Source organism: Parambassis ranga, chromosome 22, assembly GCF_900634625.1.
Source record: "Parambassis ranga chromosome 22, fParRan2.1, whole genome shotgun sequence".
Classification (NCBI taxonomy): Eukaryota; Metazoa; Chordata; class Actinopteri; family Ambassidae; genus Parambassis; species Parambassis ranga.
In genome coordinates this window covers 1304208-1328934 of record NC_041042.1, presented here as the reverse complement: position 1 = coordinate 1328934, position 24727 = coordinate 1304208, and the positions used below count along the sequence as shown (strand labels likewise).

Genomic DNA, 24727 nt, shown 5'->3' with positions numbered 1-24727 from the left:
AAACGCACGTAAATGCCCAAATTCATCGTCAGTTTTGATGACATTTTCCTGTACTCATTACAAATGTAGTAAAAGTTTTAACCACTAGGGGGGCGCAGCTGTCATTACAGAACAGCACACACAAGGTAAACCTTAGCAAGTATGAAGCTAAGAAGTTAACTTCATCATATGGCCACAGGAGGGCGCCACATATGTAACACTTGTTTTAATTGCCTATAAAATTAATCCGAATTTAATGTTTCCCAATTGATGAAAAAGTGCAGTTCCTCTAGTGTCCACATGAGGGTGAACCGATCCATGTGGACCTCCATGTTAACGACAGATATGACGGTCCTCCGTACATCCCCCGGCATTACAAAACTGCAGCCACAGTGTGTGTGTGTGTGTGTGTTTGTGTTTCCCTGCTGAACAGTTTCTCTTTGTGACGTCAGCTCACACTCAGATTATCTGTAATCTTATATGTCACAGATTAGAGGGAGAGGAGGCATATTACATCACAATCAGTGTTGCATTCACGTGGCGCTGACGTCTCTGCAGAGTCACACTGGTGAAAAATGCAGCTTTATTTTGACCAATAATTGCTTTTCATGTCACAGGAAATGGATTCTGTCAGCAGGAAGGAAGGAAAGGAGGAAGGAAGGGAAGGAAGGATTATGATGGAACATCTGTGTCAGTTTTTGTTAATGCAGGCTGCTGTTTGTCGTTTCCTGTCGAGTTTGGAGGCTGAAATCATTCATCTGTGAACTGGCTGAATTTAATGATATTTTTAGTCTTTTTTTAACAGAAATCATCTTTAAAGTTTAAATATTTTGTGTTTGTTGGACTCCTGGTCACACAAGTGAAGGTGTGAGCCTGTAATTGATTGCATTTGGCAGATTGAGCAGTAATGACAGTTTCAACACTCAGAACTCTGCGTGAGGCACAAAGGATTCGGAGTGCAGCGGCAGCATCTGTTATTTGTTTGAATAATTGATCAGTAGTTTAGTCTACAAAGATAATCAGTCAGAAAACCACTTCATCTCTGATAGTAAAATAAATTCAGTTTGTAGAAAAACAGCGAGGTTTGTAGCCATGAGGCGTTCAGGGACCCTCTGGATTGTCCGTCCATCTTCTTGTGAGCGACGTGTCTTGATGGAACGTCTTAAAGCTTGGTACACTCTCATGTGTTTCACAGATAAACTGCTCTGAGTTCTAGGCGTGTGTGGCCGTCCTCAGCGTGACTTCAGGTTCTGCTAGGAGCGTTTTTATAGGTGGAGCACCACGGAGCGCCGCCTGTCCGGTTCGTAGACTACATGTACAAAACATTTATCCACAAGTCATGGACCACTACATACGTTTAAAATATGATAACAAGCTAGCAGGAAATGAGGGAGGAAGAGGAGGATCGCTCTGCCACCACTTTCCATCACACTGATGCTGCACTATAAAGCAGCCCCAATGAAGAGGTTTTCATTCTTATATCATTCTGTGTCTGTTGTTAGACGGAGCCGACTGAAATGTGGATGGACTTCATGTTAACCTACAAGCTGCATGATGGACAGTTTGTTGTCATCTCGTTGTCAACAGAATCACTCAGGTATTCAGACAGAGATCAGCTGCAGGTCAGACAGAGACTCTGATACCCTGTTCACACTGGGGAAAAAATGTGGCTTAAGCAGGATTCGGTCGCATCCAGATCAATCCAGGTGTGAACACCTCGAATCCGGCTGTATCCAGTTTGATTCCAATCTGGCTAGATCCACCCACGAGAGGTGGATCTAGCCAGATTGGCTCAAATGTGGCTCAGGTGTGAACGCAAATGTGGCGAGCGAATCCGGCTAGCGACATGCTACTTCCGGTTAGCGATGTGCATGTCCGGTTCCGGTTCACGGGGCGCGACACAGGACAAAAAAAAAAAAAACGCATGACGCATGCGCACACGTGGTCCTACCGCGGCGTGAACGGACTCTGTATATCACGAGGCGCCACCTAGTGGTTTGGAGGACAGCAAACATGCTGGATGAAGCCGGATTGAGTGCGGACACAAGTGTGTGCTAGCCAGATTTGAAAATAGGTCTGAACGCATCCAGCTTAAAGGCTGTCTGGGCTCAATCCTACTCTAGCTGGAATGACTTTCTCCAGTATGAACGGGGCCTGAGTGTTGGTCATGTGACTGCTGCTCACATGTGACTCCATCATGGCTTCCTGCTGGTTGCTGAGGAGGACAGAGGAAAAAAAAAGGCTGAATCTTTGGCTTCTATCCCATAAACCATCACCACCATCATCAGCAGCCTGCAGCCAGTCAGCGATCGGGCCCGTGCTGTTGTCATTGTTGTGGTCTCTTGGCTGGCTGGCAGTCAGATGTGCTGTTTGATTTGTTGTTGGTGATACTGATCTGATCTCACAGCCATATGGGCTCATTTTCTGCCTCATAAACTCAGCTCAGCACAATGCAGTTAAAGCTCATTTGGAAGGAAAAGGTCAAATACAAACAGCCAGTCTGACGCTCGCTCACTCACCGCTTGGCTGCTTCTCACCGAGTGACACCAAACAGCGGCGCGAGCGGCCCGCAGCGACCCCTACAGGCCGCTGCGATTTATATTTGTCAGTTAAACAGCAGGATGGTGTGTTAGCAGCTCCTGTGTTCAGTGTCTTTTGAATTGATCGCTGTGACACTGAGAGACACTTGAGTCCCAGGCAGGTTCTGGATCTGCGTTTTCCTCTGAGAGGTTTAGCATGGAGCTAACATGTTAGCATGTGTGTTTCTGATTAATCTGCTCCAACAGCAGCACTCTCAGGCCATCTGTCACACACACACACACTATCTTTGTGAGGACCACCTTAGTTTCACTGATTCTGATTCCAAATATAAACCAGATCTGTCCCCAGTCATGGGAACATGTTTAGTCCACCCAATAAAAAACACAAATTTTCACTGCAGAATGTAAACTGCCTGTGTGTGTGTGTGTGCTACATCTGCTACCTGTCACCTTCAGTTACACCCATGCTGCCTGCCTCTGCTGTAACAGGAGCTGTCAATCAAACACACATGTCTTTCCGTCTCTCTGAGGACACTTGTTAACCCTCTGAATTCCATTCCATTGCAGTTTCTGGTTGTTTCTCCCTCCTTCCTCATAGTGGGTCCTGGTACTCTGTGGAACAACCACACTCATGGCTAGAAGCAGAGAACAGAGACTCTCTGAGTGTTGGTCATGTGACTGCTGCTCACATGTGACTCCATCATGGCGTCCTGCTGGTTTCTGAGGAGGGCGGGACTTTTAGTTTGTCTGGAGTGAACTCTTTGTTTGGAGGATTTTTTACTGAATTAAACCCACAAATCAAAGCATATGGAAATTGATTGTTTTCTGTCTTTATTGTTTCTGAATATACCAACCTCTGTGCTGAGACATGATGCCAGTAAAGGAAGTGTTGAAACTGCAGTTCACACCACAGCCTCTAGAGGCTGGCTCCAACAGTGAGTCAATCCTCACTGACTCATTGACTTTACAGCAGATATAAACCTGTTTACAGCCTGGTATGGGTGATAAAGTGTTTTTTATTATTGTAAATATGTCGATTATGGGCGTGACTGCTAGGGGGTCTAAATCCTGGACTTTGAAATGTCGCTCTTAAATCTCTTCAGCTCCATCCTGAGCTTTCAGTTGTGGAAAACATTCTTGTCCGCTCTACATTCAGAGCTGAAAGTGACTTCAGAGAATCCTTTCCAGAATAAGAATTCTGGTCTCATGGTTAAAATGAAAATGTCCACACTTCCTGTTCCAGATACACACTTCCTGATGTGTGTGTGTGTGTGTGCTGTATGAGGATGAACGTCCTCGTACCTCCACCCTTCACTGTCACAGTCATAATCACAGTAAAGAACACACCTACAGGCGCTTCGTTATCTGCACATCTGCACTCATCTGCTGGGATTCTTCCTGCTGCTGAGGCTGTTGTTGTTGTTGTTGTTGAGGATGACAAGCAGCCATAACGCTGAAGTTTAGGATAATCCGGATGGAGCGGGGCGGGGCGGGGGGGGGGGGGGGGGTGCAGATTCTTTCAAAGCCATGAATCTCAGCGGGGGAATAAGATGGTTCTGAGTTTATGTAAGTTTGTGATGAAGGAGGAACATGAAGGAAAGTCCAGCTTCTTAATAAATCTGTTTCTGCTTCATCCAGGGATGGTCCGGGTGCGTCCGGCGTGTGTCGGTGTGGATGTGGTGGAAGCGTGTGTGACGAACAGCCGCTCTCATGAAATCATTAACTCTGCGTATTTGACCTGTTCTCACTTTACCTTCTCTGGGAAATTGGGATTAATTATAATTGTTTTTTAATTACCCACTGTTTCCCAGCTGTGGAGCATTTCCTACCAGACAGGAAACGCCGCTGCCCTCCTCCTCCTCCTCCTCCTCCTCCTCCACCTTTCTCCTCCTCTTGTGTTCCTGTGTTTATCAAGCCATTAGCTGTGGGTTTACTGTGTTAATAAGTGTTAATGTGCCGTAATGAGGATGGAGCGCTGCAGATTACTGGGAGCGCTGTTGGCCCGCCTCCCGTCTCCCGCTGCTCGATGAAGGAGGAAGAGGGAGGGAAGCATGACTCAGGTTAACAAGTCTCTGCTACTCAGAAGTGAGGAAGAGACGGTGAGTGATGAACACCTGGTCTGAGCTTCCCTCCCACTAAAGGAACTGCTGAATCCATTTTGAAGCTCCGATCGTCCCCATGTAGGAGTTGCCTGACTCTTCCTCACTTGGTTCATCGCTGCAAAGCAGGGAGCATGACTGAAGCTGACCCCGGATTTACACCAGACGCGTTTCAAAATAAAACGCCGTCAGACTGAACTCTTGCTGATTTAACATTGCTACCGGCAGAGAAACAGCCACAGCCATGTACGAGGAGAGATTCAGTTTGAAAAGTAGAGAAACAGCATTTTATATGATAGAACATGTTTTTATAAGGACGACATCAGAAAGGAAAAGGCAGGAGAGAAGCAGCAGCTGTTCTCAGAGTGGAAGGTGAGGAGCTGCCCTGTGTGTTGAGGGAGTAAACTGAGTTTCCAGTAACATAGAGAGGATATGAACCATCAGATAAACAGGCAGGTTACTATGTGACTTTGTGAATCTCAGAGTGTGGAGGCAGCGCCACACGGTGCTACGCTTCTGAAACGCTCCTGGTGTAAATTGATGTTGTGAGACAGGCGGGCGTATTACGTCCGTAAAGTGCCACGCTGCGCTTTCGCGCGCAGTATAAATCCGGGGTAAGGTCGCCGGCCATATAAGCAGGAAGTTTGCAATCTGAGCCATCACTCTCCCAGCTGAGCTTATCAGAGACCAGAAATGGCTCATTAGTGAGGACCATGAAGCACAGATTAAGTTATACTCACTGCATTTAACAGCTGATCTCATCCAAGGGTTGTACCATGAAGCGAGATTATCTCGGTCTGTTGAACCTGAGGTCAGCAGGATCTTTAGCCTGCTTCATCACCGCTTATTTTGCAAACTGAACCTGGTTTGGAGCAGGTTCTGTTCAGAGTTTAAATTAAAGGAGCTGCTGTTTCTCTGAGCGCCTACTTTAACGCATCATCACCGTTCACAGCCCATCCGCTGGACCTGCAGGAACCTGAAGGTTCTGTGTGTGTATGAGACTGTTATTTTTTAATCTGCTGCATATGTTTAAATATTAGGAGGCATTTCACATTCAGTGTAAAATTAATTAACGTATGATCAGAATCACATGAAGTCTTTTCTTCCTCATGTCTTTCTGGTTTTCTGTTCTGCAGCTGAGGCCTTTTTCCATGATGATAGTCACAATATTCTCCACATCTCCACAGTATAACCTCCTGTTCCTCCTGCATAAAGGCTGTGACCCACAAATGCTCCATTTTCTTACCGGAAAGCTTACCCAGCCGTTTTTCTTACCAAGTCAAACTCCAACTTTAATGCGGTCGCATAAAGTGCCTGAAGCAGAAAGCTCTGATTTAGTTTCTGCTGTAAAGTTCTACATTTCAAGACAAAGTGTGTGTGGAGACTGTTTTGGAGCCATCCTCTAGTGGCCACTTGAGGAGCTGCAGTTCCCTGTCTCAGCCCCAGTGGTTGTCTCTTGGTTGTTTGATCATTAGGACAAATTAAATCTCACGCCGGAGACGTTTGTCCATCCTGCAGACCAGTGTGTGTCGTGGAGTTGTCCCTCTCTGCAGCTCGGGTGACTAAGAGTGTTCAGTAACATGAATCACACACACACACACACACACAGAGGATGCGTATCTGTGACAGTGTGATGACTGAGAGGATGTATATATCTCCCGCCTTCGTATGAATCACAGCCAAACACAGTCGCACACATGATCGATGTGACACACACACATCACACAACCTCTCCTTGTCTCACCGCCACCTTCCACTCCGCTCCCAGCATGCACTGGGAAATGATTCCTGCCCACATTTCACCGCAGCCTCTTCAGTCCATCCAGCGAAGAGAGAAAACACCTGAGGAGTTTTTCTTCCTCCTCCCTCCCATCAGTTACTTCTCCTCCACTGCTCAGCTCAGCCGGGCCGATCCAAAGGAGATCTGAGCAGACATGTTGATTAATTTCTTAACCCAAATGTTTAGTGGAAGAGAAAGGAGCCGTCACATTGGCTGGTAGACGAGCGGAGATGCTCACAGAGCCGTGAAGTGTCGCTCTGCTGTCTCCACCTCAAATGCTCAGGAGCAGTCAGCTCCGATCGGCAAAACAAACGCACCCAAATGCTGACCTGACAGTCAAAAGTTCAACAGCGGGCATCCAGGCTAAGTCACCGGGTGAGGCGTTAGATCAGACGTCTCCGACTTGCCCCCATAAACCTGGAGTGCTGCTGGTCAGCTGACCGTTTTCTTCCTCTTCTTGTGTAAACACTGAACACAGCTGCTCGTCCTCTGGGTCTCGTCACAGGCTGAGCTGTGCCATCAGCTCGTCCCACTAATTAACACCAAGTGGAGTCACGGAGGAGGAACTCGTTAGTGAGCTCAGTCTGTCGCACAAACTTCTGACAGGAAAAAATTCACGCTGAATAAAATATGTCATGGGCGTCTGTAGGAGGGGAACGCTGCCCAATTTAACTGCTGAGGGGTTTTGTAATTAGTGAAATGCGGTCCAGCTGAGAGCAGAAGGACGGGTTCGTTTTTTGTACATTTACTAATATCAGAAAATGTTTCCTCCTGCCTAAAAACATCGCATCGGATTGATATTTTAGTATAGTGTTGAAACAAGGATGGCCACGGCACCTCCATCTGTGTGGAGACCTCAAGGTTGACCCAATAAAGGGATTATATCTCCAGCTGGTTTAGGAGAACTGAGAAAATTGGCCACATGTTACATTTTTCTGCTGATGATAGGCTGGAAAGACAAAGAGATCTGCAGTTCCTCCAGTGTCCACTAGAGGCTGGCTCCACAGACCTTATTGTTGAAAGCAGCAGAAATAAATGAGCAGCACTCCAATTAGAGGTGGTGAAGGTTCTGGACTCTGTTCTGTTCTGTTTCATTGGTTGAACAGCCAATCAGAATCACTGAAGGCCTCTCCGTCTAGAAGAGCTTTGGAGATGTGACGAGCACAAACATCAAACAAAAACTAAAGCAGGACAATTTCAAATTACAGGAAGAACTGCCAGGAAGTAGCTTTAGCCAGCTTTTGCCTCATAACACACAGATATCCAGTTTAAGTAACAGCACTCATTGCTTCTCGAACGTCTCACGGTACACCCCTCTTTCATCCTCCATGAAAGCCTCCTAGTGGAGTGATTGGCGTTTATCGAACAGCTCTGCGTGGTGAACAGATGTGTGTTGTGTCACTGAGGATCAGCCATGAGGCATTCAGGAGCACGCTGATCAAAGAGAGCGCAAACGTTAACGTGCGGCGGCATCACAGCGGCTCATCTTCAGCAGCAGAAAGAATCCCACCTTGGGGAGACTTATCTCTCCCAGTGTGAGGATTAAGGCCATGTTTGGAGAATAATACACAGCGTACAGTGCGCTTATGTAAGCTGTCAGCCTGTGAGCTCGGCAGGCTCGCTCAGGCTCAATCCACTCAAACGTGATGGCGGAGACGGAGCGAACAGGTGGAGGTGAGGAGTTTAGTTCAACAAGTTTCAACGCTGAAACACACTCTCGGCTGGTCGTGAAACAAGCGACTCACACTAGTACCTGAATGCATCATGTGTGACGCCACACAACGTTGATTTACATATCTCCGTTAAAGAGTTCACTCCGACTAGACTCAGTAAAAACTAAACGTTCTTTCCTCCTCAGCAACAAGCAGGAATAAGAAGACACACTGACTGATCACGTGACAGGAATAAACAACTAGAAACTGCTCAGAGTTTAGAAACTAAGAATAAAAGCTACTAAAGCAGTGACCCAAAGTTCTTAAGTTACTGCTAAGATCATCCTCTGAGCACCGTCAGTGCTAGAGAGGGAGTAGAACCTAAAGCCTGCTTCATGCAGCAGCCTCCAACACATCATCAGGCAGCAGGTCGACTCTTCAGCTGAGCCACAGCCGCCTGTATCTGTGATGTTGCTTAGCAACGGCAGAATCAGCTGTCAGTCAGCAGACAGCTGTTGTTTGTCTCTGTCGTCAGGGTAAACATGTTGTATTTCAGTAATCAGAAACAATAAGAATGCATCAACAAACAGACAGAGCAGCCTGCAGTGCTGGAGCTCCGCCTCCTGATAGCACTCCTCTCAGCTGATTGGACGGCAGAAAGTTTCCCACACATGTAAATATTATAAAGTTCAAATGTGTGTGGGTTGATTGATCAGTTGATTGATCCAGTCAGAGGTGAGCTCACCTCCTACACCTGACAAGGTGTAATTACTCTCACTACCAGAAGGGGGTGATAGAGATTCCACGCTGTAGCTTTAATATTCTTCGATGAAGAAACGGAAAATGATCCAGTTTAAAAAGCACATTTGTCACATTTTAGAAAAAATCTGATTAAATATTTAACAAACTGCGGCTTTAGTTCATATTTTTAAAAGAAGTAAAAGTGTTTGTAGTTCAGATCAGTCTCAGCTCGTCTTATTGGAATGTGTCTAACATGGCAGAAATGGATTTACCACTCCTCCACCCATCCCCTCCTCCAGCTGTTGGTGTTTCCGTGCGTTTGTTCGCAGAGCCGATAAAAGTGTAAAATGTGAATTTTCTGGCTGACTGCTTCACTCCTCCGTCTCTGCTGTAGCTATCTCTCTCTGTCAGAGAAGATGAATGGCCGCCGCTCGCCTGTCCCTCTCTGAGCGGTGATGTGAGTTATGTGGCGTTAACGTGCTGCAGCGGGATGCGTCGCCTCGCCTCGCTGCAGCAGAGCAGCAGCAGGCACACTGATAATTACGGCGTGAGCATGCCGATGATGTGGGATCCATTGTGTGTGTTAACAGCTCTGTGATTGTCAGGGTCAGGAGGCAGCGAGGCCGCACATGCTCACTGAGAGGTCTCCACACTTGCTGTGGTGGGGATCCGACCAGTGACGCCGGTTGTTTTCCACTGCTCAGGGGCCATGACATAACAGAATCCTGACCTCTGATGGGTTGATGGCATCACCTCAGACACAGTTCAGGTCAGCGGTATGATTCATTAGATTAGACTATAGGTAACCATAGCAACAGCATTGGAGCAGTTATACGACCTGTTACTTAGTCAAGGACGGCTAGAATCTCCTTCAGCACACATGTGCTCTGTCCTCCAGGACCTCTCCAAGTGCAGTCTTCTCAAGGACCACTACAACCTTATCAAGAGCCTCCTTCTCCAGTTTATTTCAAGGAGAGACCCCACAAGGACCTCAAGGATGTTTAAATATCTTGACAAGACAAGTTAGCGTTAATGTCCTGTCAAAACACACTTGGCATGTGGACAAGAGGAGATTTAACTGCTAACAGCTCCGCCTCTGCAGGATCTTGTAGACCTGTAGGATCTTCTTCAGTACTCATGCAACCTTTTTAGACCTAAAGTAATTCAACAAGAAGAGCATTAAAGATGGCATTTAATCCTGTGGGAACGTACAAAAAAACCAAAAACTCACTTCCTTGAAAACTACTACAACACATCTGATAATGCTTGAACATATTTATAAACCCTAATTCTCCAGAACCTCTTGAACCTTCATGAAACAAACGCGCTTTGCTTTGATAAGCAGGGAACTTTTCCTAAGAGGTCTGGAATCATTTCTATCAGACTCCTGAAACCTCATGAAGAAGACCGATGACCATTGTAGTCTGTCAACATCTTCACCACATGCAAGTGTCCTTTTGCAGAACATTTGCTCATAGACGTCTGAACTAATTTGATCTCTGTAACCTTTGAAACCCTTAGAGGAAGATTCTTACTTTAAAATTATGATTTCAAATGATTTCAAATCATCAAGACACCATGGTGAAACCACTGACCACTTTCAAAGGACTCTAGGACTCTACAGGAACCTCTTCTTGAATGTCTGGAATATCTTGAAAACTCCTACAGGATATCTGGCAATTTCTTAAGGTATGTTTGTGGCCATTGAATGAACCTTCTCAAAGATCAGTGGGAACCAGTTCAACAGACCCTTTAGCGCTCAAAGCAGCAAAGACCTCTGGTGCTGAACCCTCCCAATCAGGACTGAGAGAGACACAGCGCTGGCCCATAGTGATTGGTTAGTCTTCTTACATAGTTGATGATCCAGTTAGCCAATCAGAAGTCTCGACACCACACCATGAACAACAAAGTCCTCCTCCCATTCATCCCTCTTCTCCATGTTCCTCATTACGTATTCAGCAGGAGTTGCTGCTGACGGCCAATCAGAAGACTGCAGTTATTTTTAGCTGTCCCACTGACTTGGCAGCTTCCTCTGAGAGATCCTCGACTCCAGAAATAGAGTGAGAGGAGAAACAGAAAGACAGAAGGGGGATGTGAAAATCCTCCTTTTATTATGAATAAAACAGTAAATCTGACCTGAGATCAGAGTCGACCTGTGAGAGACGGATTTGGATGCGGGACAGATAGTGGTTTTACGTAATAGTTGGTTTCATGTCTGTCTGTCTTCTCTCCCTGTTTCTGCTCTTCAAACATAAATAAATGAGAACCGGATGAAAGAGCTGCGACGCTTGAGTGAACAGCGTGGAGTCAAACCGGGTCTCGGATCAGTCAGACCTCAGAGTGTGTGCTTAGTTCACTTTTCATTGTTTTACGAGACGAGTTCACCACCTGTAATCACAGCGGGACACTCAAACACTGCATCAGATATAACCACAAAATAAAACGTCTTAAAATGGTGCACAACACAAACTCAAAGTTCAAACCAGGGCTGAGGATGACGTTTGTAGTTGCTGTTTAGTCACACACACACACAGCATCACGGAAACTGGATGAGGCTGTACAGAGAGAGACAGCAGCTCTACTCTGCTGGAAGATGACTCACTGTGTGTCCACACACACACTCGGTGCGTAAATCAGGGCGAGCTCCAGCTGCCCTCAGAGACTCACTGCTCTACTGTACAGTCCTGAGGCAGTTTTTATGTGGCTGATTTTATGTGTTGTGGGGACAGACCTGTTTGCACACGATCACCCTGTGAGGACTCCACATCCTTGTAGAGACAAAAACCACCGTCATAAATCACTGCGAATGAGATTTGATGCAGGGTTAGGTCAGGTTACGATACATTAATCTTGCCTTTTATTGTACCAGTTCAGATTATGCTGCACTAGATCAGTTGGTTTATGTCATTCTGTCACAGTGGATGTTCAGGTTGTGTTTCTGTGGGTCTGTAGAGGTTTTCGGCTGACTGACAGGAGGTTAAAAAGCCTCTCAGTAAACTGGTGAACAGGACTCTGATTGGTTCTGTCCGGTCAGTGGTTGGACTTTGGTCTTTGACCTTTGTCGTGTAGTCGTGTTGTGTGTTTCTGAATGCTGTTTCAATGCCGTGTCCTTTCCGGCCAAGGCAGGTCTCCAGGAAGTGAGTGCATGTCAGTGTGTCATCCCCTGAAGTTTTTAATACAAGGCAGTGTGTGAGCAGCTTTAAATCCTCCCCTGAATTAAAAGGGTGGACAGAAAGTGAGGATCCCTGATTTTCCCTGCAGGAGGTGGGCCTGTTTGGAAACAGGAAGCGGGATAATGCTGCCCACAGTGTGGAGGGTCTCTTTCTGTGAGACGTCATGTAACAGGAAGTCAGTGAGGGCGATCGTTAACGTGACGTTTGATGAGCTGCAGCTGAGCGCAGGTGTTGCTGCTGATGTGCAGCTGAAGGCAGACACGATGAGCTCATACACTGAGGTGAGTTTATCCCTCGTTGCTCTGGTGTTAAACGGTCCAAATGCAGACCCTGAGGAGCTCCCCCTCTGTGCTGAGCCTCTTTGACCTCCGGTTGTGTGCTGCTTGTTGTTTGTTTGTTGTGTCAGTGTGCTGCAGGGCCTGTGGTCGGCCTCTGTTTGCTTCACTGAGTCCACCAGCAACAGTAACCCCAATCCTAAAGGAGCAATTTGAAGTTGTAGAATCTTTCTCCTGAATGGGGCGCTGTTGTTTCTGTTCTAGATACAAAGACCACTGCATCATCTAGTGGCCCAAAGTGGTATTACACAGGGATGTACTCTGCAGCTAGCTGATTAGCAGGCAAACTTTAGTCGATACCACTGCAGATAGAAGTCATTCCAAATGTTTTTGGATACGTTTTCTTGAGCTTACGTTACATTTTGCTCCTTAAGTCAGTTGTTTTTTTGTGTATGAGCATGCTGATGAGGAAGAGGAGGAGCTTTAAGGAATACACCACTGTACTAAATTATTTGTGGTGTAATGTTGCCTCCTCAGTCTGCACGTCTGCCCTGTAAACATCATGTGACTCCACCTTTTAATACTCCAAACATAGTGGTCTGATGTTTCCGTCCTCGTCCTGCGTGTGAGCCCCACAAACTCCTCCTGCTCACCTGCCGCCGTTTATCCCACAGGATTGGATTTGATCTAATTCCTGGTTTAGTGGTGATTGTCAAAAAGCGGAGGAAGAGGAGGGAGTGTAATTCTTGACTTTAGGAGGTGTCGTGTGGGTCCTTCTTTGTGTATTTTTGTTTGCTGCAACTTGTTCTGCGGTGCGGGGATCAGCCGGTCTGCCGGGTTCTGGCCAGATTCATCGCTTATTAGGATGTGAAGGGGTTTGTGGCGCTGCAGAGAGCGCAGGGATTAGACTAATACCTGGTTTTAGAGGGGAAATGGAAAATACCTGAGCCAGAACAGGATGGGGGGGGGGCACAGACTCAACACAGAAATATTTACTGAGACAGTTTCCTCAAAGAAACCAGACCCTCCTCAGCTCGTTTCTTCTTCTTTGTGCACGTTTTGTGTTTATTTTCGGTCCCTTTTTGTGTCTTTGTGCAGTCAGGTCCATCTTTGTTTCACTTTGTGGTTCTCTTGAGTCCTTTTGTGTGACTGAGTTCCGTGATTCGGAGCTCCTTTTGTGTCTCTGACTTCAGTTTCTTGTTCTGTTGTCGTGTTTGAGACTGAATTTGTTGCATTTAGTTGTTTTGCATCAGTGTGTTTGACTTTCCAACATAAAGAACTGACAAATGACCAAAACCGAACCATTGACAGTTCTTAATGTTTTATTTTTTTTTATAATGTAGCCGTCAAACATAAAAAGTACAAAATAGCTGAAATCCCAAACTCCCTCCTGTTGTTCCACCTCAGTCCAACAAAAACAAATTTTCACAGTTCACAGAGAAAATATAAATAAATCATTTTATTCCTCAGTTCAAATAAATGTGTGATGATCAGCTCCAAAATTATTCAGAAGTCCACGAATCCAGTTCAGAAGTGATGAAGCTCTCTTGAAGACGTTTCGCTGCCTGGAGGAGCAGCAGAGCAGCGGTCCAGATGCTGAGTGAAAATGACCTGGATGACTGAGAGTCTTCATCAACATCTGTATGATACTTGTTCCTGAAGGAAGTCGTCTGAGGTCATGTGACAGCTGTATCTGTGTTTCTGTTGGCGCCTCTGGCTGGTTTGGTGTCCTGCTGATACCTCTACAGACAGTGGCTGATTGAAGTGCATGCTGGGAATCAGCCCACCGTGTGTGTGTGTGTGTGTGTGTGTGTGTGTGTGTGTTTGATGACATCAGCAGGAAACATTAGCAGAGTCATTGAAAGATGGAGAAAAAAACCTGAATCTAAAAATAGAACAGATAAAAAGTAGGACAACCACATCACCTCCTCCTCCTCTTCATCACCCCACCACCATGTTGTCTTGTCCTCCTCTTATTCTCCTCTTCCAGTGTCTTCCTCCTCCCTACTTGAGTCCAACGCTACAACTTCCTTCCTCATTTCCTGCTCTTTACTTGTTTCTGGTTACTTTCTTTCAGCTCCTCCTCTTTCTTTTCGCCCCCTTTCTCCTCCTACACCTTGCTTGCTCCTTGTTTCGTTCTCTGCTGTCTCCTTCTCTCCTCTCCTCTCCTCCTCTCTCCTCTCCTCTCCTCTCCTCTCCTCTCCTCTCTCTCCTCTCCTCTCTCCTCTCCTCTCCTCTCTCCTCTCCTCTCCTCTCCTCTCCTCTCCTCCTCTCCTCTCCTCTCCTCTCCTCTCTCCTCTCCTCTCCTCTCCTCCTCTCCTCTCCTCTCCTCTCTCCTCTCCTCTCCTCTCCTCTCCTCTCCTCTCCTCTCCTCTCCTCTCCTCTCCTCCTCTCCTCTCCTCTCCTCCCCTCCTCTCCTCTCCTCCCCTCCTCTCCTCTCCTCCTCCTGATTAATCAGGAGTCATGGAGGTGGACAGGTGTCGTCTCACATGTAGAATCTGTGGCTCTCAGTTGTTGTCCTGTTTGTGTTTGTGATCTTTGTGTTTTTGTGTTGTTGTACATCCTCCACAGCTCAGAATCCCTGCGATGCAGCGGGTCAAGCAAAAATAGAGGTGAAGTGTAAAAATAAAAAAGGAGTGGTACCACACGCTCTGCAGCTGCATGTTGCTCACAAACAGGCCTGCAGCTGAATCCAGATCAGGGTTAGTGGTCCAGTCTGCTCCACGCCGCCAAAACTCCCATCAATTAAAAATTCATTTCCTGCTGACCTTTTTCTCCTCAGCTCATTTATAATTTCACAGCTTTAATTAGCCGAGCAGCTCGTCTTCAGCAGAGTGTGGCCCTTAAATCTGACCTGAAACTCCAGGTGGGTTCAGTCTGTCAGCTCACCTGATTGTCTGAAACTTTCTGTCTCTCAAATAAACGTAAACTCCCAGCGGATGCTGTTCTTTGCTGCAGTTATCCGAACGCCACGCCGCCTCCTCCTCCTCCTAATCGCCGCATGGTTCCCATGACGACAGGTGGAGAAGATCCTGCAGGCTGTTTGAGGCTAACAGTGAAACACAAAGCCAGCTGCTCACTGACAACACAGGAGCTGCTTTCAAATCAGAAGACACCAAATGTCTCGAAGAAATCACTCGTGAGGCGAGTGGGCTGATCAGAGCTGCTGCTGCCGAGGGTTGAAGGCATGTTTTGTACAGAGCGCTTTGAACTGATGCAAAGAAAGTTAAAGTGAAAAGTGAGGGATGAAAAGTTCGCTGATGAACTGTAGAGACGCAGATGAAAGAGGTCGAAATAAAAATAAGCCGACAGCTGACGGTCTGGACAAAGCTCTGCCCGCTGCGTCCATCAAAGGCGGGACACAGCAGGAAAAAAGACAAAACAGGGACAGATGGAAACAACAGGACACAAAACGACTGCAAAGAGACACAAAACCATGCAGCATCAGTGTTAACCCTTTGTGTGTTTGTGTTCTCGTTCACAGCGCCCCCTACAGTGCGAATCGTGCACTCAGGTCAGGCCTGTAACGTGGAGGAGGAGCGCTACACTGAGAGGGTGTACACCATCAAGGAGGGGGAGACTCTGGAGCTGCAGTGTTTGGTGACGGGACACCCTCGACCACAGGTACGCTGGGAGGATGGGGGAGGATGGGAGGAGGACGGGGAGGAGGGGGGAGGTCACAGTTTGGTTTGGATTTATACTGCTCGGAATGATTTGAAGACTGAATGAGAGGAGGAGGCTGAATGAATCAAGTCTGCATTCACACTTTTACACACACTTCACCCGTATTGACACTGCAGAGCACACTGTACGAGGAAAAAAAACTCCCATCATTCCCGGCGGCGTGCTGAAGTGCCAGAGCTCCTGCTGAGCGGAGCTACTCCGACGCCTTTGAGTCTTACAAATGAGAGCAATCACACAGAGAAGAAGAGGAAAAAGAAGGAACCCCTGGAGGAGGAGAGGAGCCGCCGCCGCCGCCGCCGTCTGACAGCAGAGAGAGAGCGAGAGAGACGTTTAGTGTGAGGGAGGGAGGGCAGGCGATACCTCCCCGATCACAGTCATTTTTAACTTTTCTTTGAATGCAGATTTAAAACTCTTCATCCTCCAACAAGCTGCCTGAGGGCGTCACCTTGATGCTTTTACTTTGAAGGAGTCACACTTGTTATCGTCTTTTAAACTCTGATCATTAACTGTGATTTGGGAGGTCAGGTCATGTGATGCAGCACACCTGGTGAGCCCTCCGAACACCGAAGCTTCCTGTCACATGATCAGCCAGCGTGTTCTCCTGGTTTACTGTTCAGAGACAGGAAGCTGCAGATCAGACAGAGACTCTCTCGATGTTTGTCATGTGAGGTGGACAAGGTGGACGTCCTGATTAATGTCTCTGTGGTCCCTAAATGCATCGCTGGTTCCTCCCCCCTCGCCTCCTTCTCTCCTGAGATGTAGAGATGATCAATAAGCGAATTCCAGCTAAGTGTGGAGGAGGAGGAGAGACTGAGAGGTTTCTCAGGATCTCTGCTGTCATGTGATGTCAACAGGTGGTGATGTCACAATAGCGTCATCATTGAGGTCAATTAAGATAATTAAGTGGAACAGAGTGATGTAAGGCCTCTGACTGACTGACAGGTGAGACATCGGTCTGTCTGCCTGCAGGTAACGCAGGTCTGATGATGACCAAATGTGTCATCGCAGCGAGGGCTGTGATTGGTCGTCCGGAGAGCTCTGCCCTGCTGGCCAATCAGAGTGAAGTCATACGTCTCTCATTCTGATATCAGACTGTATCAGCAGTGAATCACACAAAATGACAAGACAGATATTAGAGGGCAGTCCACCACCGAGGCTGAGCCATGGAGGGCCTGCAGTTCCTCCAGTGTCCTCTAGATGGCTGGCTCCCAAAGTGAGTTGATACTCATAGACCTCCGTGTTAAAATGTCAAACTTAATTTGGATTAACCGGGTGGCGACAGTCTTCAGACAGCTGTGCGTTAGTTGGTCCTGGGTTTAGGTGTCAGGGTATGTGAGTTCATTAAATCCTTAAATGTTTAATTAACACCGCGTTCTCCGACACATCTGGCAGAAAGTGACGAGCATGTTACGCTTATCGAGTTATCTCACTGCTAATTCCAGTTCAGTCCGTCACACCTGTGTCATCGTCTGTAATCATCAATAATGAGGTCAGATCAGCTGTTTGACGGACATCCTCTGCACACCTCTCTCTGTGCTGTCCCCCTTCCTCCTTCAGTCCCTCTCTCTCTGCTGTCAGTCTGTTGCAGCTATAAATAGAGCAGCTACTGGCACACAGTCTGAATCCACACACACACACACACTCGCACACTGTAAAACACACACTTTGTTTTTTCCCTCTCTGCGTCACTGCAGAGCTCAGCTTCCTCTGCATTTTGATTTCATCCCCCTCTTCCTCCTTTCCCTTCCTCCTCTTCAACACCTTTCAGCTCGGCTGTCTGCTGCTGTACCGCCTCTAATATCTCACATCATTAACAGTGTTTTAACAAGCTGAGATAAACAGTGAACGTACAGTCAGTGTTGTTTTGTCCTGGAGGAAGAGGAGGAGGAGGAGGAGGAGGAGGTGAGACTGGAAGGAGGACTTTATGTTGTTATGTGAACATTATTGTTACGCTGTGAGTCAAGAGCTCATTACACATGTACACAGGCACAGCTCGCACAAACCACATCCTCACACGTTGTGTATCATTAAAGGCGTTTTCATGTTCCACAGCTTACTCATAACAGACCGCTGTGTAGCTAACATTAGCTTAGCTGGTCAGACAAATGAACACAGAATATAATATAGTCAGGTTTCCTTGTTCTGTTGGCTGGATGCTGTCGAGCAGTAAAAACATAAAAGTCTCAGGTACACACAAAGATGGCCGACACGTCACCATTGGCCTGTGTGCACAGTGAGTGGTACCAGTGTTGTTGTTGCTGTATTTTTAGCTCATTAATATCTCTGCCTGTCTGCACTGATGACCAAAAAAAAAAGTCAGTTTTTACTCCAGCTGGCAGCCGGGCGAGCGACATGTGGGACGACTGTACCGTGAGAGAGAGAGAGAGAGAGAGAGAGAGAGGGCCGGTGGAGCAGGTGAAAGGAAAGAATCAGTGGAGTCTGCTGACGGAGGCAAAATGTGGAGTTCAGACGAAGGAGACGGTGAAAAAGAGCGTCCATATAAAACTACAGCAGTGTTATCTCACCATTAAATGCATGTGATCATCCTGGTAAATGGACTTCTTCAATGGCCGCATAATTATCACCCTCACACGTTGTCGTGCCATTAAATGGCTGTTATCACGCGTTACCATCATCATCCTCTTAAATGATCCTTTCTGTTATGTTCCCACCTGGTCTTTGCTATAAGTTTCAGACTCATTCTGTTAGCTGTCATCAGGCTGTGTTATCAATAAATGTCTGTTGGAACAGTTATCATCCCATTTAAAGGCATCATAACGACTGTTATCAACTGACTCAGTGGCAGTTATCATGTTTATCTGGGGGCCAATATCCAGCTTTGGTGCGATGGTATCGTACATTTAAAGGTTGCTGTTGTGTTGTCCTGGCTGTACATGCTTTTTATCAGTTGTTGTGGCCATTATCATTCTATTTAATGTTTGTAATCATCCCACCTAATAGTTATTATCCTGTGCACATCTGTCCACGTCTTCATCGTTTGGTCGGCAGGTTGTGGTTCTGGAAGAAAACTCGCTCCATCCTTGGTTTGTCAGTCCAAACTGTACTCGTACTTCTTCATCTGTGCCGTCAATTAAACCCAGAGTCCAGATGTCAGAGGGAGAGAGGGAGAGAGGGAGAGAGGACAAAGAGGAGAGACAGATGGACAGAAAAGAGGAGGAGGATGGAGGAGGATGGAGCAGGTGGGAGGGACAGATGGAAAACTGACCAGCAGATGCTGAAAGAGGACAAACCAGGCCGAGAGGCTGCACACACACACACACACACACACTCTCACACTCACACACTCACACACACACACTCACACTCTCTCACACTCTCACACACACACACACACACACTCTCTCTCTCACACACACACACACACACACACACACTCTCTCTCTCACACTCACACACACACACTCTCTCTCTCACACTCACACACACACACTCACACACACACACACACACACTCCCTCACACACACACACACACACTCACACACACACACACTCACACACACACACACACACACACACACTCACACACACACACACACACACTCACACACACACACACACACACACTCACACACTCTCTCTCTCACACTCACACACACACACTCTCTCTCTCACACTCACACACACACTCTCACACACACACACACACTCCCTCACACACACACACACTCACACACACACACACACACTCCCTCACACACACACACACACACTCACACACACACACACTCACACACACACACACACACACACACACTCACACACACACTCACACACACACACTCCCTCACACACACACACACACACTCACACACACACACACTCACACACACACACACACTCACACACACACACTCCCTCACACACACTCACACACAGACACACACACACACACACACAGACAGAGACACACACAGACACACACACACACACACAGACACAGACAGAGACACACACACACGCACACTCACACACACACACACACTCCCTCACACACACTCACACACAGACACACACACACACAGGGTTATCTTTGTGAGGAGCCCCGCTGCTATGACACGGCCCCCCTCCTGACCCGGAGCTGAACCTGTTGCCCGCTGCAGTGGGACTGAGGCCGAGCTCTCAGCTCTTTTTAAGTTTTTAAAATGCTTCGGCTTCTTACTGCAGGGTGATGGACGGCAGATAAATATTTAAACACAGAACTGCATTTAGGAACACTTGAGCGGGTTTTCAGACATCAGTTTCCTTTTCCGTGCTGATCAGAGGAGCAGCTATCAGAACCATCCCAGCTTTCAGCCGAGCCAGAGTCTTTGATGGAAACCCGGCCCTGAACCGATCCTAGACGTCTTCACACTCTGTGATGTGAACTCTGACCTGTTGTTGTGTCCTGTGCAGATTCGGTGGACTAAGACGGCGGGCGGAGGCTCTGACCGCGCGGGCGAGTCCTCGTTACACAACGAAACTCTGATGATCGAGACTATCAGCCGCCACCAGGGGGGGCGCTACTACTGCAAGGCAGAGAACGGACTGGGGTCCCCCGCCATCCGCTCCATACGGGTCGACGTCTACTGTAAGAACACACACACACACACACACACACCTCAGTACTGTCGTTGACTGTCCCACATGTGGTAAAGTGTCTTCTGCAGCTTCGCCGCTGGCGGCAGTCTGTCACAGGAAACGTTTGTCCCTGCAGACATTTTAGCTTCTGATCATCCTCAGAATCCCAGTAATCCCAGTAATCCCAGTAGAACACGAAACATCCTGTGGGCGTTTTTATATGGCAACTTTCCTCCAAAGTAACAAAAACAGGAAGAAAGAATACCTGTGTGTGTGTGTGTGTGTGTTGTTTGCGTTGTGTGTTGTGTTGTGTTGTGTTGTGTGTGTGTGTGCGTGCGTGTGTATAAAAGCCAGAATATCCTGGAGGATGTTTCTTACAGGGATTTAAGTGGTTCCTGAACGCATCACGACTGAGTGCTTCCTTCAGGGCACGGAGGCTTTTACACAAAGTTTGTAAAGGAAACAGGATAAATCATTTCTGCCGCCACACCCTGACCTGCAGCTGGTGCCGCATCGCTCCCAGTGCATTCTGGGAGCGGTGGGGGTGGGGGGGGTTGTTCTGTATAACTGCAGCAGCTGTTGTTCAGTGTTAGCCTGTGCAGGTCGGCGCTTGACGCCACTCTGTGTAAAATGAATTAGCTACCATTAGCCCCTCTGCTGGCGGCGGCTCCATAAACCTCCCTCATTAAGGCAGCGCAGCGTGATTGGTCGGCCGGCAGTCAGCTGATGTGGGAGCTCGCTGTGTTTACAGACGGCGGCTCCGCAGTAATTACCCCCACCACAGGAAAAGTGACCCCGCCGCCTGAAAGACGGTGCAGAGGAAACAAACGGCCTCTGCTGTGATTCAGGTTGTAAACACAGTGCCGAGCCCGAGGCGCTGCTGATCACATGATCAATACCACGTGATCGATGATGCTGATCACTGCTGTTGGTGCAGCTTCTTCATCTCAGTGACAGACTCCATTCAAACATCTGCTAATTTAAGACTCTCTCCTCCTCTTCCTCCTCCATCTCCTGTTTCCTCCTCATCCTCACCTCCTCTCCACCTCCTCTCCTCCTGCTTTACCTCTTCCTCCCTGTTCTCCTGTTCCTCTTCTTCTTCCCCTCTTCCTTTTCTCCTCCTCTTCTCTTCTCCTCTTCCTCCTCCTCTCCTCCTCCTCCTCCTCCTCAGACCTAGATGACCCGTTGATAACGGTGCACCAGAGTGTCGGTGAGGCCAAGGAGCAGTTCTACTTTGAGCGGACGGTGTTCCTCCGCTGTGTTGCAAACTCCAATCCTCCGGTCCACTACACCTGGAGGAGAGGGAGGGAGGTGCTGTCGCAGGGCACCGACTCCGGGGTGGAGATCTACGAGCCGTTCTTCACACAGGTGAGGAGGCGCATACGCTCAGCGCAGCAGGAGATGGGGAGACGTCCAAACCTCAAATATTCTTTCCGGTCAGCAAGTTTGAAAAGTCCTGCTCTGCAGATTAAACCTCTGCAGATGGAGGGTCCAGATTAGCTTTTTCCTCCTCTTGGCCGCGGTCTAGATTTAATTTGAAGCAAAGGGAAGTCGGCCAATCAGGCGGCTAGTTAGCGGGCCGTGTAATACCGCAGCAGAGATAACATTCACGCCAGATTTGAACGCTGTCGACTGTAATGCCTTCAGCACAGAGCTCATGAACTCGTTAACCCCTCCCCCTGCACTTCTCATGGGCCATAATGAGAGCTTATCTCCTCCTCCTCCTCCTCCTCCTCCTCTTCCTCCAGAGCTAAAAAATTGGCCGCCATTTTTGCACAAACATCCCATTTAAATGTCATCTAATCTCATCTCATCTGTCCGTGAGGCGGAAGGCAGCGCTGAGGCTGCCAGAGGAGATAAGAGAGATTTAGCAGCGAGGTGGAGACAAGGGGAGGAAGAGGAGGAGAACTGAGGGAGCAGAAGAGGAGCTGTGGTTCACCCTCTGATATTTGCCACTGTGTGGTTGTTGTTAAAGGTCAGCAGATGTTTATACGGAGGCCCAGAGGTGCACAAACACCCGCAGAAACTGAACTCAGCGGGTTTGATTTAACAAAGACAACTGTGTGTGTTTCAGGGCGAGACGAAGATACTGAAGCTGAAGAACCTCCGTCCGCAGGATTACGCTGACTACACCTGCATCTCCTCCGTCAGGAACGTCTGCGGTATAGGAGACAAGAGCGCCCTCTTCAGTCTGACCAACAGGACAGGTACACAGACTACACAGGGGTGGAGGGTGACACTCCAATCAATGTCTCCCAAAGAAAACCACTGCTGAGTGACTGCTGGTGGCTTTAACATCAAAGCTACACAATCCTGCAAACAGGAAGTCGTCACATAAAGCCCGCCTTAGTTTAGTCATTTAGTGTTAAAGGTTTTGGACCTGGGGAGGGGAGGGGGTCCAGACCGTGGACAGTAAAAACCTGTTTGTTTCTGAGGGACTCTCCGACCGTCACAGTCCGGCAGAACTCCACGCGGCCACGCTCATAAATGCGTGATTTTAATTAAAACAAGTGAGTTATGAAAACATTCATCCGTGTACAGCTGACACTAGAAAGGGAACTTATCAATAGAGACCAGAATGGCGGCTGTAAACATATTTATTTTTGCTGTAAAGACTGCTTTTTACTCACTTCTGGAGTCAGCCCCTAGTGGTTACTGTGTGAACTGCAACATTTCACACTCCCGGCTTAAAGTCTAAGCCCCGGATGTTGCAGTATATATACAGTTTATTTACTATGAAAAAACCTCCAGTCATAGGTTTACATGAAAAATAGATATTATTTGGAATAAAAATGTTAATTTAGAGGAAAATCCCACCATGTAAATTTATTGCCAACCAAAAAAAAGTTGCAATTTTAATGTAGATTTTATATTTTTCTTCTCTTATTAATCCTCAATATATATGTTTTTTCTCATAAATTAACCCCGTTTAAAGTTTGATCTTATTTTGAAAATCTCAAACTTTATTTTCTTCCCCCCACATAAAAGCCTCCAGAAGTGGCTTTAATGCTGTGATGTGTCTCTGTACTGTGCCCGTACAGTCAGATGAATGTACATCTTAAATAAATGATGTGCAGCTCTCTGACCTGTACAGTAGATCCTGCCGTCCCGCCCCAGGGGCTGATGGGATTTACATGATGTCAGCTTAACAGAGGTCGACTCAGCTATTTTTATCCGCCTCATTATTATTTCTGCATTTTGCTGCTTTCCTGCAGCTCCTCGTGTGCAGCTGCAGGAGGCAGCTTTTATTTCACAGGTTTTTATGCTCTGCGGCAGCGAGCGGGATCACGATGGATTATTTAAGAAGGACCAGACATAAAAGAGCTTTAAACATGTTATAAATGTATATTAGTTCAGGAAACCTCTGTGTGATTATCCCTCCTCTCACCTCCTCAGCTCCTCCCTCCATTAAGCTCCTCCTGGACGACCCTCTGGTGGTCAACCTGGGGGAGACCATCACATTGGTATGTGTGGCGTCAGGTGGAGACCCTCCCCCAACTCTGAGGTGGATGAGACCTGACGGGGAGGAGCTTCCAAAGAGAAGTGTCGTCAAAGGCGGCACGCTGACCGTCCCTGCTGTTACCCTGGACGATGGCGGCACCTACAGCTGCATGGCGTCCAACAACGTGGGAAACCCCGCCAAGAAATCTGCCACCATACTGGTCAGAGGTAAGACCTGGATCCCACTGTCATCACAGACAGTGAACTAACCACAGACTGTCCCACTGTCATCACTGACTGGGAACTAACCACAGACTGTCCCACTGTCATCACACACAGTGAACTAACCACAGACTGTCCCACTGTCATCACAGACTGTGAACTAACCACAGACTGTCCCACTGTCATCACACACAGTGAACTAACCACAGACTGTCCCACTGTCATCACTGACTGGGAACTAACCACAGACTGTCCCACTGTCATCACACACAGTGAACTAACCACAGACTGTCCCACTGTCATCACAGACTGTGAACTAACCACAGACTGTCCCACTGTCATCACAGACTGTGAACTAACCACAGACTGTCCCACTGTCATCACAGACCTAACCACAGTCATGACAGACATGAAGTGTCTGCAGTGTTTTCATGTGGCTCTTTGCTGTTACAGTACTATCACACAGTACTGCTGCACACTGACATTACTGGAACCAAGCCAGAGTGTGTGTGTGAGTGTGTGTGTGTGTGTGTGTGTGTGTGTGAGTACTGACTTTCATGT

At 47.5% G+C, this 24727-nt stretch overlaps 1 protein-coding gene across 1 annotated transcript in view; it reads left to right on the top strand.

Annotated features, from left to right (window-relative positions):
* mdga2a (MAM domain containing glycosylphosphatidylinositol anchor 2a) overlaps window positions 1-24727 on the top strand; it is a 44313-nt gene that overhangs the window by 2561 nt on the left and 17025 nt on the right. Inside the window, exons 2-6 of the mRNA XM_028395573.1 lie at window positions 15724-15863; window positions 20339-20513; window positions 21675-21871; window positions 22578-22710; window positions 23900-24172. Coding sequence (XP_028251374.1) covers window positions 15724-15863; window positions 20339-20513; window positions 21675-21871; window positions 22578-22710; window positions 23900-24172 — 918 coding nt within the window. The remainder of the gene's footprint in view (window positions 1-15723; window positions 15864-20338; window positions 20514-21674; window positions 21872-22577; window positions 22711-23899; window positions 24173-24727) is intronic.